The 12,389-nt window shown below is 54.1% G+C and overlaps 1 protein-coding gene across 1 annotated transcript in view; it reads left to right on the top strand.

Moving 5' to 3' along the window:
• Positions 1–717: 717 nt before the first annotated feature.
• Positions 718–12,389, top strand: part of LOC137458769 (collagen alpha-1(V) chain) — a 49,600-nt gene continuing 37,928 nt past the window's right edge. Inside the window, exons 1-8 of the mRNA XM_068170035.1 lie at positions 718–795; positions 1,531–1,584; positions 2,187–2,240; positions 6,813–6,866; positions 9,488–9,595; positions 10,458–10,547; positions 10,641–10,694; positions 11,705–11,812. Coding sequence (XP_068026136.1) covers positions 718–795; positions 1,531–1,584; positions 2,187–2,240; positions 6,813–6,866; positions 9,488–9,595; positions 10,458–10,547; positions 10,641–10,694; positions 11,705–11,812 — 600 coding nt within the window. The remainder of the gene's footprint in view (positions 796–1,530; positions 1,585–2,186; positions 2,241–6,812; positions 6,867–9,487; positions 9,596–10,457; positions 10,548–10,640; positions 10,695–11,704; positions 11,813–12,389) is intronic.

The raw sequence follows: 12,389 nt of genomic DNA, 5'->3' as shown, positions 1-12,389 counted from the left end.
GGGCCATTGCAACCAGAAGGAGCACTCCCACCTCAGGAGCCAGCACAACCCTGCCAGCCTCTGACACTTCCCCCAGGCCCTTTTTCTGGGTGTTCAAGCAGCACTAGAAGCACCTTGGAAGCCTCAGGCTGTGCCATGGGCACAGGGCTGTGCACTGCCTTCTGGGCTCCAGACCCTTGCACCTTGCTGAGCTGCACGCTGTGTGCCCAGCATTGGTCAGTGGGCAGCAGAGGGCTTTTTGTACCAGCCACACTCAGCTCCAGAGCCTGCTGTAGAGCTCCAGAGCCTGCTGAAGAGCTCCAGAGCCTCCTGAAGAGCTCCATTCAGTGACCATCGATCTCTGGTCACGATGGGAGCAAAGCTTTTGTAGTGAGATGCTGTCAGCCCCGCGCTGCTGGCGTTAGAAATGAATGTCCCAGCTTTGTGCTGGCATCCAGTTCTGATAAATACCTGGGCTCTGTGGTGGCATTTATCTCTCAGAGGGAGAGCCCTGATGTGCTGGAGATATCCTGAGCTCCCTGGTCTTATCTTCCCTGGGTTTTTATTAAGCAAGGTAGGGGAGGAAAGGAGCAGCTGCTCATTTGTCACTGGGTGCTGCTCCTCAGGCAGAATTATTCAGCAAGGGGGAGCAGGGGGGCTGGTGGGATGTGGTGTCACCATGGGGCTGGGTGCCATTTGAAGTCTTTGTGTGCAGCAGCAGGTGTGGATCTGTTTTTAATGGTGTGGTGTTTTGTTTCTTCCTCCCCAAAGGGCAACTCTGGTGGTGATGGCCCCCCTGGACCTCCTGGTGAAAGGGTAAGGAGATTCGGTGGGGGATAAAGCAGGGCCTGATCCAGGGCAGGCAAGGAGGGTTTGCAGGGCTGAGGTTCATTGATTCAGAGAATGGTTTAGGTTGGAAGGGACCTTGAAGATCATCTAGTTCAACCTCCCTGCCATGGGATGGTGCTTAGGGCAAGCAAGCCCCTGCCCACCAAGTCCCACGTTAAGCAGGGAGCGGTGGGCAGAGCATTGGAGGCAGGATGCAGCTCTTGGGCAGCAAAAAGGGCAAATCAGTTTGGAAATAAGAGGTGGAAGGTGCTTGTGTGGAGAGAGATCCCACAAGTCACCTACAGCACTTGGGTTCTTGCTGAGCTCTCCAAGGAAGGCTCAAAGGGGACCTTGGGTGTGCTGTGTAAGCCTCACTCCATGAGAAAAGTCAGCCCTGGGTTCTGTGCAGGCAGCCAGAGCCCTGCTTCTTCTGGAGGACCACCTCTGGGACCTCAAGCTGCTTGGCCTAGATTACAGCACCCCAGGTGGAAAGCACTGAAGCAATGAGGCTTGCAGGAGTTCAGCCTCAATTGCTGCAGTTTTCCCTGGTTGGGGCTGTCCTTGCTCACTGCAGGGGGGGGTTGGACTAATGCCCCTTCAAGGTCCCTTCCAACCCAATGCATTCCATGCTCTTTGTGCTCATCTGCTGCTCACACAGAGCTGGTGTGGCAGAGTGAAGCATTTAGTGTTCCTTAACCACCTTTGGCTTCTTTTGCATCCCAGGGACCACCAGGGCCTCAAGGACCAACTGGATTTCCTGGACCAAAAGGCCCCCCTGTAAGTAACTCTCCGTCTAGAAGGCTGCAGAGGGATGGAGAAAGCTTTCCCCAGCCAGCTGTGGCTGCCTCTGCCAGCTCAGAGTCTTAGCTGCTTCCCTGACAAGCAGGAATGTGCCCAATGAAAGGCTTTACTGAGCCATCCTGATAAGAGCCCCACGGTTCCAGCTTTTCAATAGCCAAGTAAATTGCAGCTGATTATAGATGTTCACTTCCTAATGACTCAATATCTCTGGGATCTTTCATGGTGGCTCTGCTCTTTCTTTTCCCTCCCTCCCCTGGGAGGACAGCACAGCAGAGGAAGTCTGGTGTCTCTGCAACCATTCTCCACGGGTGGGGGGGGCCTCAGGAACCTTTCTTCGGGAGGGATTGCTCTCCCAGGGGTGAGCAGCTTGCTCCCACAGCAGACCTGCAAGATAAACCATGCCTCTGGGAGATGTGTGGGAAGAGGGACACGTCCTGCAGGGTTCTGAGCATCCCCATTTCACTGTGAAATGGATGGGAAGTAGTGCAAGAAGGCAGACAGGGTTGATTCAGTCCTCATCACTGCCTGACTGCTGAGCACTTGGTGATGGTCCTTCTCAACTTGCTTCTCTGCTGCAGGGTCCTCCTGGGAAGGATGGATTGCCTGGTCACCCTGGACAGAGAGGAGAAACTGTAAGTAGCCAACATGTTGGTGGGCAGATCATCAGTCCTGAGCCTTGCCTTGCTGATCAGTTTATCTGAAGCCTTTCTGTGCAGCTGGGGAGATGTGGCCACACTTTTGGTTTCCCTGGAGGTCTGTGCCTCTCCAGCTGCATGGGAGGGTCTGTGGGAAGCAGCAGGACAGGTTGGTCTGATGAGGGTTTAGGTGGAGGCTCTGCACCAGCTCCTCTCCCTCCCTTCAGTAGATTGTGGAGGCCAACAGAATGCATCAGGAATGGAGGTGCAGGGCTGCTGCTGACCAGCACTGGAGGCAGTTGGGCTTCTGCCACGGTGGCTGCTGCAGATGCAGCATCTTGTGAGGTGGGAGGATGTTGGGTGGGTCAGCAGCAGCACTTGGGGTGGCTCTTGCTTTGGTGAGGTGGAGAAGCAGTTGGGCTGCTGGATGGGCTCTGTACCCTAAGGGCTCCCTGAAGCACTCACCCCTTTGGCCTTCCAAAGGGCGAGGCTGTGCCTCTGCTCTTTGAAGCCTTACAAGTCAAACCTCTGCTTCCTTTCTCACTCTGTCCACTGGAGGTGGGTTTTCTGTCCACACTGGTTCCTGCAGAGCACTCAGTCATTATCTTAGCATCCAGGTCAGAAAAGCATCTCTGCTGCTGCTGCCTTTTGGCCAAAGCTATGCATGAGAGCCTCACTAAGTTTTGCTTAAGGAATGGGATAGGATGGGATAGGATAGGATAGGATAGGATAGGATAGGATAGGACAGGATAGGATAGGATAGGATAGGATAGGATAGGATAGGATAGGATGGAAGAGAGGAGGGGAAGGGAAGGGAAGGGAAGAGAAGGGAAGAGAAGAGAAGAGAAGAGAAGAGAAGAGAAGAGAAGAGAAGAGAAGAGAAGAGAAGAGAAGAGAAGAGAAGAGAAGAGAAGAGAAGAGAAGAGAAGAGAAGAGAAGAGAAGAGAAGAGAAGAGAAGAGAAGAGAAGAGAAGAGAAGAGAAGAGAAGAGAAGAGAAGAGAAGAGAAGAGAAGAGAAGAGAAGAGAAGAGAAGAGAAGAGAAGAATAGGATGGACTGGGCTGGGCTGGACTGGACTGGAATAGAATAGAATTAACCAGGTTGGAAAAGACCTTTGAGATCATCAAGTCCAACCTATCACCCAGCATCATCTCATCAACTAAACCATGGCACCAAGTGCCTCATCCAGGCTCTTCCTAAACACCTCCAGGGATGGGGACTCCACCACCTCCCTGGGCAGCACATTCCCATGGCCCAAGGAGCAGCCCCTGGCTCTGGAGTTACCTCCTGTGTTGTCCCCATTCTGCTTTGTCCACTGTCAAAGGTTTCCTTGCACAAACATAATTGCTGTTTCACACCAGAGGAGGAGGATGAGGCAGGTGGAAAGGATGAAACCCTGCCTGTCCTGTGTCTCTGCTGCTCTGTTTCCTGCACCTTTTATTGCTTGAAGGCTACACCCTGGACAGAAATGACCCTTCTGCCATGTGTCCCTCTGCACCCAGTAATTCCTGTCTTTCTTTCAGGCCCTTTTTGGCATTATCTGTTCTTTTTTCCCTTGGCTCATTGACTGTGGTGGGTTTGTCCCTCTCCCCAACGCTTCCTGCTGCATGTCAGCAGGCAGGCTTTTCCCTCTGTGTTTGTTTTGCAAGAGAAGAACCCCAGGTTTCCTCTGCTCAGCTTTGCTTTGTGTTGGTTTTTTCTTCTCCCCTGCCTTCCCCAGCCAAGGAGCAGCACAAAGGCTTTGCACATGATGCAATTGTTTTCTCCCTCTACAGCACATCACAGAACAGTTTAATTAACTTGCCTGGCATTTGCTATGCCAGGCAATGCAAATACTGCTCAGCACAACACCAGCTAGTTATCTACACAGCATGAGGCTGACTTGAAGGCAGTGGTTGTGGTGGTTTTGAGCACACAAGCCATAGAATCATCTCAGCTGGAAAAGACCTCCAAGATCATTGAGTTACTTGACCCAACACCACCGTGGCCACTAAACCATGTCCCCAGGCACCATGGCCACACATTATTGCACACCACCAGGGCTGGGGACTCCACCATCTCCCTGGGCAGCCTGTGCCAGTGCCTCACCACTCTTGCAGCAAAGAAATTGCTCCTAATATCCAACCTAAACTTCCCCTGGCACAACTTGAGGCAATTTCCTTCTTACTAGGGAGAAGAGGCCAACTACCACCTCACCCCAACCTGCTTTGAGGGAGTTGTAGAGAGCCAGAAGGTCTCTCCTCAGCCTCCCCTCCTCAAAGTCCTCCTCAGCCTCTCCTCCTCAAAGTCCTCCTCAGCCTCTCCTCCTCAAAGTCCTCCTCAGCCTCCCCTCCTCAAAGTCCTCCTCAGCCTCCCCTCTTCAAAGTCCTCCTCAGCCTCCCCTCCTCAAAGTCCTCCTCAGCCTCTCCTCCTCAAAGTCCTCCTCAGCCTCTCCTCCTCAAAGTCCTCCTCAGCCTCTTCTCCTCAAAGTCCTCAGGCCAACATTAACTTAAAGATGAAGAGAGAGTTTTCACCTCCCAGACTCTTCATTCTCTTCCAACATGCAGGACACCTGCATTCAGATGGGGGGAGCAGTGAAAACTCTGCTTGCAGCTGCTGTGAGCAACTTTTGAGACTGAAATTAAGCATCAACCTCCAAGTCTGCATGGGCAGCAATGGAGAAAGGGCTTTCAGGTTTTTTGGGGTCTCAAAGGACTTCCTGATGCCTTTCTTGAGTCGTTGCAGCAGTGGTTTGCTTATCACAGGCACAGAAGGGCTTAGAGTGATAGGATGAGGGGCTGTGGTTTGGAACTGGAGCAGGGTGGGTTTAGGTTGGACATCAGGAGGAAGTTCTTCACCGTGAGAGTGGTGAAATACTGGAACAGGCTGCCCAGGAAGGTGGCTGAGGCAGGGACACCTCACACTGCAGCAGGCTGCTCACAGCCACATCCAGCCTGGCTGCAAACACCTCCAGGGATGAGGCTGCCACCACCTCCCTGGGCAACCTGTGCCAGGCTCTCACCACCCTCATGGGGAACAACTTCCTCCTAACATCCAATCTCAATCTACCCATTTCTAGTTTTGCTCCATCCCCCCCAGTCCTATCCCTCCCTGACACCCTCAAAAGTCCCTCTCCACCTTTCTTGTAGCCCCCTTCAGATCCTGGAAGGCCACAATTAGGTCTCCTGGGAGCCTTCTCTTCTCCAGACTGAATAACCCCAACTCCCTCAGTCTGTCCTCACAGCAGAGCAGCCCCAGCCCTCTGCTCACCCTTCTCTGGACCCCTTCCAGCATGTATTTGCCCCTATTAGATTTACAAACACCAGATCTAACCCAACCCCCTAAAACCCCCATGAAGAATACTTTAAACCCTTTTACCCAAGGCTCAAACAGGTTAAACATTGAAACACCCACGCCCCCCTCCCCCCTTTTCTTTCAGCTTAGTAAGAAAAGTCCTGCACAGAACTGGCTGAGACCTTTTTCAACAACAGGAGCTTAAACAGTACATTTATTTCACCAAGATGTGGGGTGGGTTTGGTTTTTTTCCCCCTTCCCCTCCCCACTTGATGACAGAATCTTTCCTGTGATCTGCAGGCAGCTCCAATAGCATTGAGCCAGGGTGCTGGGCTGTGGGTTTCTTTTTAGCCTGACACATTCCTCTTGGCTTGGGGTTTATCTGATCCTCTTTTGTGGCAATGAGAAAACAGCCTCTGTGCCCTGAATGACAGTTCTCAAGCTTGTCAGCCCGAGCTGGGCTGGTAATTAATGTGCTTTTAAAAGAGAGGCTGAGGAGAGCTAAACAATTGCAGTGCTGATAGTTCCTTATTGTCACTCCTCAGAATGGCCTGGGAAGAAGCTGTCCTGGGGACTTGGCTACTCAGCAGCAGCTGGAGAGAGCCACATTTGTGATCTCTTTCAACAAGTGGTGATGGAGGAAATCAAAGCTTCATGCAGCACTCCCCCCACCAAGACTGGAGGGCTGTGGGCTTCAGTGGGGCTGGAGATTGGTGCTGCCAGTGCCAAAAGTGAAAGGTGGTTACCCAGCCTCTGAGCTCCTGGAAGCTAAGACTTAAAGCAAAGCTAAGCCTTAAAGCAAAGCTAAGCATCGTGCAAAGCTAAGCATCATGCAAAGCTAAGCATCGTGCAAAGCTAAGCATCGTGCAAAGCTAAGCATCATGCAAAGCTAAGCATCGTGCAAAGCTAAGCATCGTGCAAAGCTAAGCCTTGAAGCAGTGCCAGAACAGGGAGCAGAAGGGCAATAAATGGCTTCACAGAATCTCTCAGCCCTTGCCTCTATAGGCTTTAGGAGCACCAGCAAATGGTTTTGTGTATATGGCCAGTCCTTCAGCCAAACTACAGCAGAGCTGAGCTTGGGGAATCCCTCTCTCTTCCTCTGTTTCACCCCTGTGGAGATTCACAAAGGCCTTCCACCTTCTGTTTGAGTTCTTGTTCCTTTTCTCTTTGGGTGTCCATCCATTCCTGGTCCATCCCTGGTTCCACCAGAGAGGAGCAGCTGGGTGGCAGTCTGTGACCCTCGCTGGAGCACTTCTTGGCACAAGTCTCACCTCTTTCTTTTCCCTTTCTCTAACAGGGTTTCCAAGGCAAGACTGGCCCTCCAGGACCTCCTGGTGTCGTAGGCCCTCAGGTAAGAAACAAAGCCTCATGCTTAGAGCAGCTCATCTCCCCTGCTTGGGCACAGGGAGCTCTCACAGCTCTGATGACTCACCTGGAGCTGCTGAGACCAGGAGTTGTACAGCACTGAGGCTCCCCTTCCAGGGAAGGCAAAGTCACATTGCAGCAAGCTCCATGGCTTTGAAATTCCTGACCAGGCTTGTGAAATACCCCAGAGGGTCCCAGCCTACCTTCTCTTGAGGGATTGGGGTGGCATTTGGAAAGCTGCTGTGCATCAGGTGGCTCCTGTGAACTCAAGAGAGCTGCTGTGGGGTCAGACTGGTGTGGGATGAGAGAGAGCCCAGCTGCAGACAAGCTGAGCAAAAGGCCTGAAGCAGCCAGGGAGATGAGGGAGATCTCAAAGGGCTGTACAGCTGCTGGGGCACTCAGGGCTGTGTAAGCCTGATGCAAGGCTGCTCTGCCACGTCACAGTGAAGAAAGCCATCCCTCCTCAGTGTGAAGTGCTGCCAGATTCTGTCAGAGCTGGGCTGCTTCTCTTGCAGTCACACAAAATACAACCCAACCCTCTGCAATCTGGAAGTAGCAACTGCAGGAGCAGAATCTGTACCCCTTAAGCACAAGCACACAGAGCTCATGGATCAGCTTTGTAGGCGGAGTCCTGGAGTGAGCAGCAAGAGGCCTTGGGCTGAGGCTTCTTTCCTGAGCTGCTTGGGAGGTTACTCTGTAATTGGAATGTAGTTAATTTGTCCTCTTTAATGACAGTGTAAGGTCCCTGCTTTGCAAATTCCCTGACTGGGGGCAATCCCCTGCCCCTGCCTTGTCTTCTCAAGTGCACATTAGGCTCCCTGGCAGTTTTCTTTGGCTGTGCTGCAGAGGTTCCCCTGCTCTGTGGCTGCTGAATCATGGTGATGAGATGGTTGTGCTTGCCCCAAGGGCACCCTGCAGCGTGACATAGAATCATGGAATCAACAAGGTTGGAAAAGATCTCAGATATCATCAAGTCCAACCTGTCACCCAACACCTCAGGAACAACTAAACCATGGCACCAAGTGCCACATCCAATCCCCTCTTGAACACCTCCAGGGATGGGGACTCCACCACCTCCCTGGGCAGCACATTCCAAAGGCCAGTCTCTCTTGCTGGGAAGAACTTTCTCCTCCCCTCAAGACTGAACCTCCCCTGGCACAGCTTGAGACTGTGTCCTCTTGTTCTGGTGCTGCTTGCCTGGGAGAAGAGCCCAACCCCCTCCTGGCTACAACCTCCCTGCAGGAAGTTGGAGAGAGCAAGAAGGTCTCCCCTGAGCCTCCTCTTCTCCAGGCTAAGCAACCCCAGCTCCCTCAGCCTCTCCTCACAGGGCTGTGCTCCAGACCCCTCCCCAGCTTTGTTGCCCTTCTCTGGACACCTTCCAGCATCTCAACATCCTTCCTAAACTGAAGGGCCCAGAAGTGGACACTGGACTCAAGGCATGGCCTGAGCAGTGCTGAGCACAGGGCAGGATGAGCTCCCTGCTCCTGCTGGCCACACTATTTCTGAATCCCAGCCTCCATCCCAGGGGACACCAGAGTGCTGGGATGATTCTGGGCTTGTGCACCTGGGTTCCCTCATCTTCTTTTTCCTCCAGAACAGGGCCACTGGGGAACCTCCTGTGCTTCTGCCAGGCTGGGCAGGGTTAGTGCCTGTGTATGGCACAGAGGCAGGCAGGAACTGCCCTGGAGTAATGGCCTCAGCCATTATGGATGCCCCATAGAAGGGAGAATTAGCACAGTTGTAGAATGCTTGGGAAGTCTTCAATTGAAGACAAAAAAGCTACCCTAGGCATAATAATTGTGGTCATAACATCTCCTCTAGGTGAACATTTTCATGCCAGGGGTTCCCAGTGCCTCTGCTCCGGCAAGGGCAACCCTGCTCACTTCCAAACCAAGGGTCCTTTAGATCAAGGATTCCCAGCATGGTGGGGGGGTGGAAGGACTTCTGGGGATCATCCAAGTCAAACCCTCCTGCTAAAGCAGGGGCACACCCAGCAGCTTGCCCAGGATCTCCATCTCCAGCTGGGTTTGGGGGCTCTGCAGAGGAGGAGCCTCCACAACCTCTCTGGGCAGCCTGCGCCAGGGCTCCAGCACCCTCACACCAAACAAGTTTCTCCTCATCTTCAGCCAGAGCCTCATGGCTTGAAGTTTGTGCCTGTTGCCCCTTCGCCTGTAGCTGGACTCTGGTCCCCATCCTCTTGCTTCTCACCCTTCAGCTATTGATCAGCATTGAGAAGATCCCCTCTGAAAGATCATAGACTCATAGAATCAGTCAGGGTTGGAAGGGACCACAAGGATCATCTAGTTCCAACCCCCCTGCCATGGGCAGGGACACCCCACACTACATCAGCCTGGCCAGAGTCTCATCCAGCCTGGGCTTAAACACCTCCAGGGATGGGGCCCCAACCACCTCCCTGGACAACCCATTCCAGGGCTTCACCACTCTCATGGGGAAGAGCTTCCTCCTCAATGCCCAAGGAGACATGTGTACAGGGATTCCTGGTGGCACTGCAAGGCACAGCTAGGAGAAGGAGCATCTTCCATCCCATTGCAACCTAAAGGGCTGCACTTTGGTTGCTGGGCTGATCTCTCCCCTCTCTTTCTTCAGGGTCCAACTGGTGAGACTGGGCCAATGGGGGAACGAGGCCATCCAGGCCCTCCAGGTCCCCCAGGTGAACAAGGTCTTCCTGGCCTCACTGGAAAAGAAGGGACAAAGGTAGGGACCAACTGCTTACTGAATCCACCTTCCTTTGCAAGCCTGGGCACCTGCCCCTCTCCCAGAGCTGGAGAGGGATGATGCAGAGCAGGCTCAGCATGTGGTCATGACTTGAGGATCCAGAGCAGGCTCAGCATGTGGTCATGACTTGAGGATCCAGAGCAGGCTCAGCCCCTGGTCACGACTTGAGGATCCAGAGCAGGCTCAGCCTCTGGTCATGACTTGAGGATCCAGAGCAGGCTCAGCCTCTGGTCATGACTTGAGGATCCAGAGCAGGCTCAGCCCCTGGTCATGACTTGAGGATCCAGAGCAGGCTCAGCCCCTGGTCACACTTTGATCCAGAGCAGGCTCAGCCTCTGGTCATGACTTGAGGATCCACAGCAGGCTCAGCCCCGGTCATGACTTGAGGATCCAGAGCAGGCTCAGTCCCTGGTCATGACTTGAGGATCCAGAGTAGGCTCAGGATCCAGAGCAGGCTCAGCCCCTGGTCATGACTTGAGGATCCAGAGCAGGCTCAGCCCCTGGTCATGACTTGAGGATCCAGAGCAGGCTCAGCCCCTGGTCATGACTTGAGGATCCAGAGCAGGCTCAGCCCCTGGTCATGACTTGAGGATCCAGAGCAGGCTCAGCCTCTGGTCATGACTTGAGGATCCAGAGCAGGCTCAGCCCCTGGTCATGACTTGAGGATCCAGAGCAGGCTCAGCCCCTGGTCATGACTTGAGGATCCAGAGCAGGCTCAGCCTCTGGTCATGACTTGAGGATCCAGAGCAGGCTCAGCCCCTGGCCACACCTTGAGCCGGAGGGAGGAGCTGGCTCTCCTGGGCGCCTGCAGCTCCTCAGCTCTCTCTTGCTGTCATTGCAGGGTGACCCTGGGCCCGCTGGCCTCCCGGGGAAGGATGGTCCCCCTGGCTTGAGAGGCTTCCCTGGAGAGAGAGGCCTCCCTGGCCCCATTGTGAGTACAGCCTGCTTGGTCCTCCCAGCGGGAAGGACGCTCGGGCGGTGCAGCCCTCACCTCCCACCATGACTTTTGCTTTCCTCCTTCCAGGGTTCTCCGGGGCTGAAAGGCAACGAAGGTCCTCCAGGCCCCCCAGGTCCAGCAGTGAGTATCTTTACCCTTACAGGCACCACCTAAGGCATTTACAAGCCTGGCAGGCAGGCCTGGGGGGTTAGCCAGCGCTCGGCGCTTGAGCTGTTGTTTCCTTTGCGCTCACCAAGGACCTGCTGGCTGCTGCCTCCTTTTACAAGGCATGGGTGTAGTAGCTCAGCCTTTTTATGGTGTCAGCTGGGAACACACGTGAGAAGCTTGAGGGAACCAGGAGTGATTCAGAACATGGAGTGTTCTGCCTCTAAGCCACCTGCTAAGAGTTGTCTTCTGCTCGAGATGCGTTGCTTAGTGCAGCCTTCCTTGGAAGGACATAGCCAGCACCCAACCCTCCCTGCTGCATCAGCCATGGAGTGGCTCAGGCTCTTGTTTCAGGCTGATAAAGTGCCCCCAGGAACTGAACTCCCTGCACCATCCATAGAATTGTCAAGGGTGGAAGGGAGCTCAAGGCTCAGCCAGTTCCAAGCCCCCTGCCATGGCCAGGGACACCTCACACTACAGCAGGTTGCTCACAGCCACATCCAGCCTGGCTGCAAACACCTCCAGGCAGGAGGCTGCCACCACCTCCCTGGGCAGCCTGTGCCAGTCTCTCACCACCCTCAGGGGGAAGAACTTCTTCCCAACATCCAATCTGAACCTACCCATATCTGGTTTTGCTCCATTCCCCCCAGTTCTATCCCTCCCTGACACCCTCAGAAGTCCCTCCCCAGCTTTCTTGGAGCCCCCTTCAGATCCTGGAAGGCCACAATTAGGTCTCCTTGGAGCCTTCTGTTCTCCAGACTGCCCAACTCCCTCAGTCTCCCTTCCAGGGGTTTTAATTAAGGAAAGTTCTGTGTGGCCTCTCAGGCTGGTGGCAGCAAGTCAGGATGTGGCAGACACCCCATCCAACGTCCTCACTTACTGGAGATGTTCCAGCAGCATCCTCCTGCTGGATCTCTGTCTGTCTGTGTAGAGATGGAGCTCAACACTCCAGCTAATGCTTGCTTCCTTCCTCCTTCTCCAAACAGGGCTCTCCTGGTGAGCGTGGTCCTGCAGGATCAGCTGGCCCCATAGGCTTGCCAGGGCGACCTGGCCCCCAGGGACCTGCAGGACCTGCTGGTGAAAAGGGAGCTCCAGTAAGTACCAGCCCAAAAGCTGTTGGGGGGTGCAAACAGCAATGTGTGCAGTAGGAAGCTGATGATGGAGATGTTCTCTGGGGTGGGGGTAAGGAAGGTTCAGTTAAGAAGGGATTTTCTCATCTTGGGTGCATCAAACCACCTGACACTGGGTGCACCAAACCACCTGGCACTGGGTGCACCAAACCACCTGGCACTGGCTGCTCAAGTGCCCTGTTTGTGACACTCTCAAAAATGGGAAAGATCCCAGGGACCCAAAATTGTTTTCAGGCAACAAGAAGCAATGAGAACTGAGCAGGGGAAATGACAGCAGATGTGACCTCCTGCTGACAACAGCCACAGGACAAGCCCCTGGGCAGAGCAGTGATCCAACCCCATCACCACCCACAGGCACACACCAACAGCAGCAGCTCCCACTGAGCCCAAATCACAGAATCACAGAGGGTGAGGGGTTGGAAGGGCTCTCTGGAGGTCATCAAGTTCAACCCCATCTGTCAGAGCAGGATTGCCTAGGGCACACCCAGCCTGGCTGCAAACACCTCCAGGCAGGAGGCTGCCACCACCTCCCTGGGCAACC

Source organism: Melanerpes formicivorus, unplaced genomic scaffold (assembly GCF_026170545.1).
Source record: "Melanerpes formicivorus ecotype bairdi unplaced genomic scaffold, bMelFor1.0.p_v2 SCAF_276, whole genome shotgun sequence".
NCBI classification, from domain to species: domain Eukaryota; kingdom Metazoa; phylum Chordata; class Aves; order Piciformes; family Picidae; genus Melanerpes; species Melanerpes formicivorus.
This window is presented reverse-complemented; position numbering and strand designations above follow the sequence as displayed.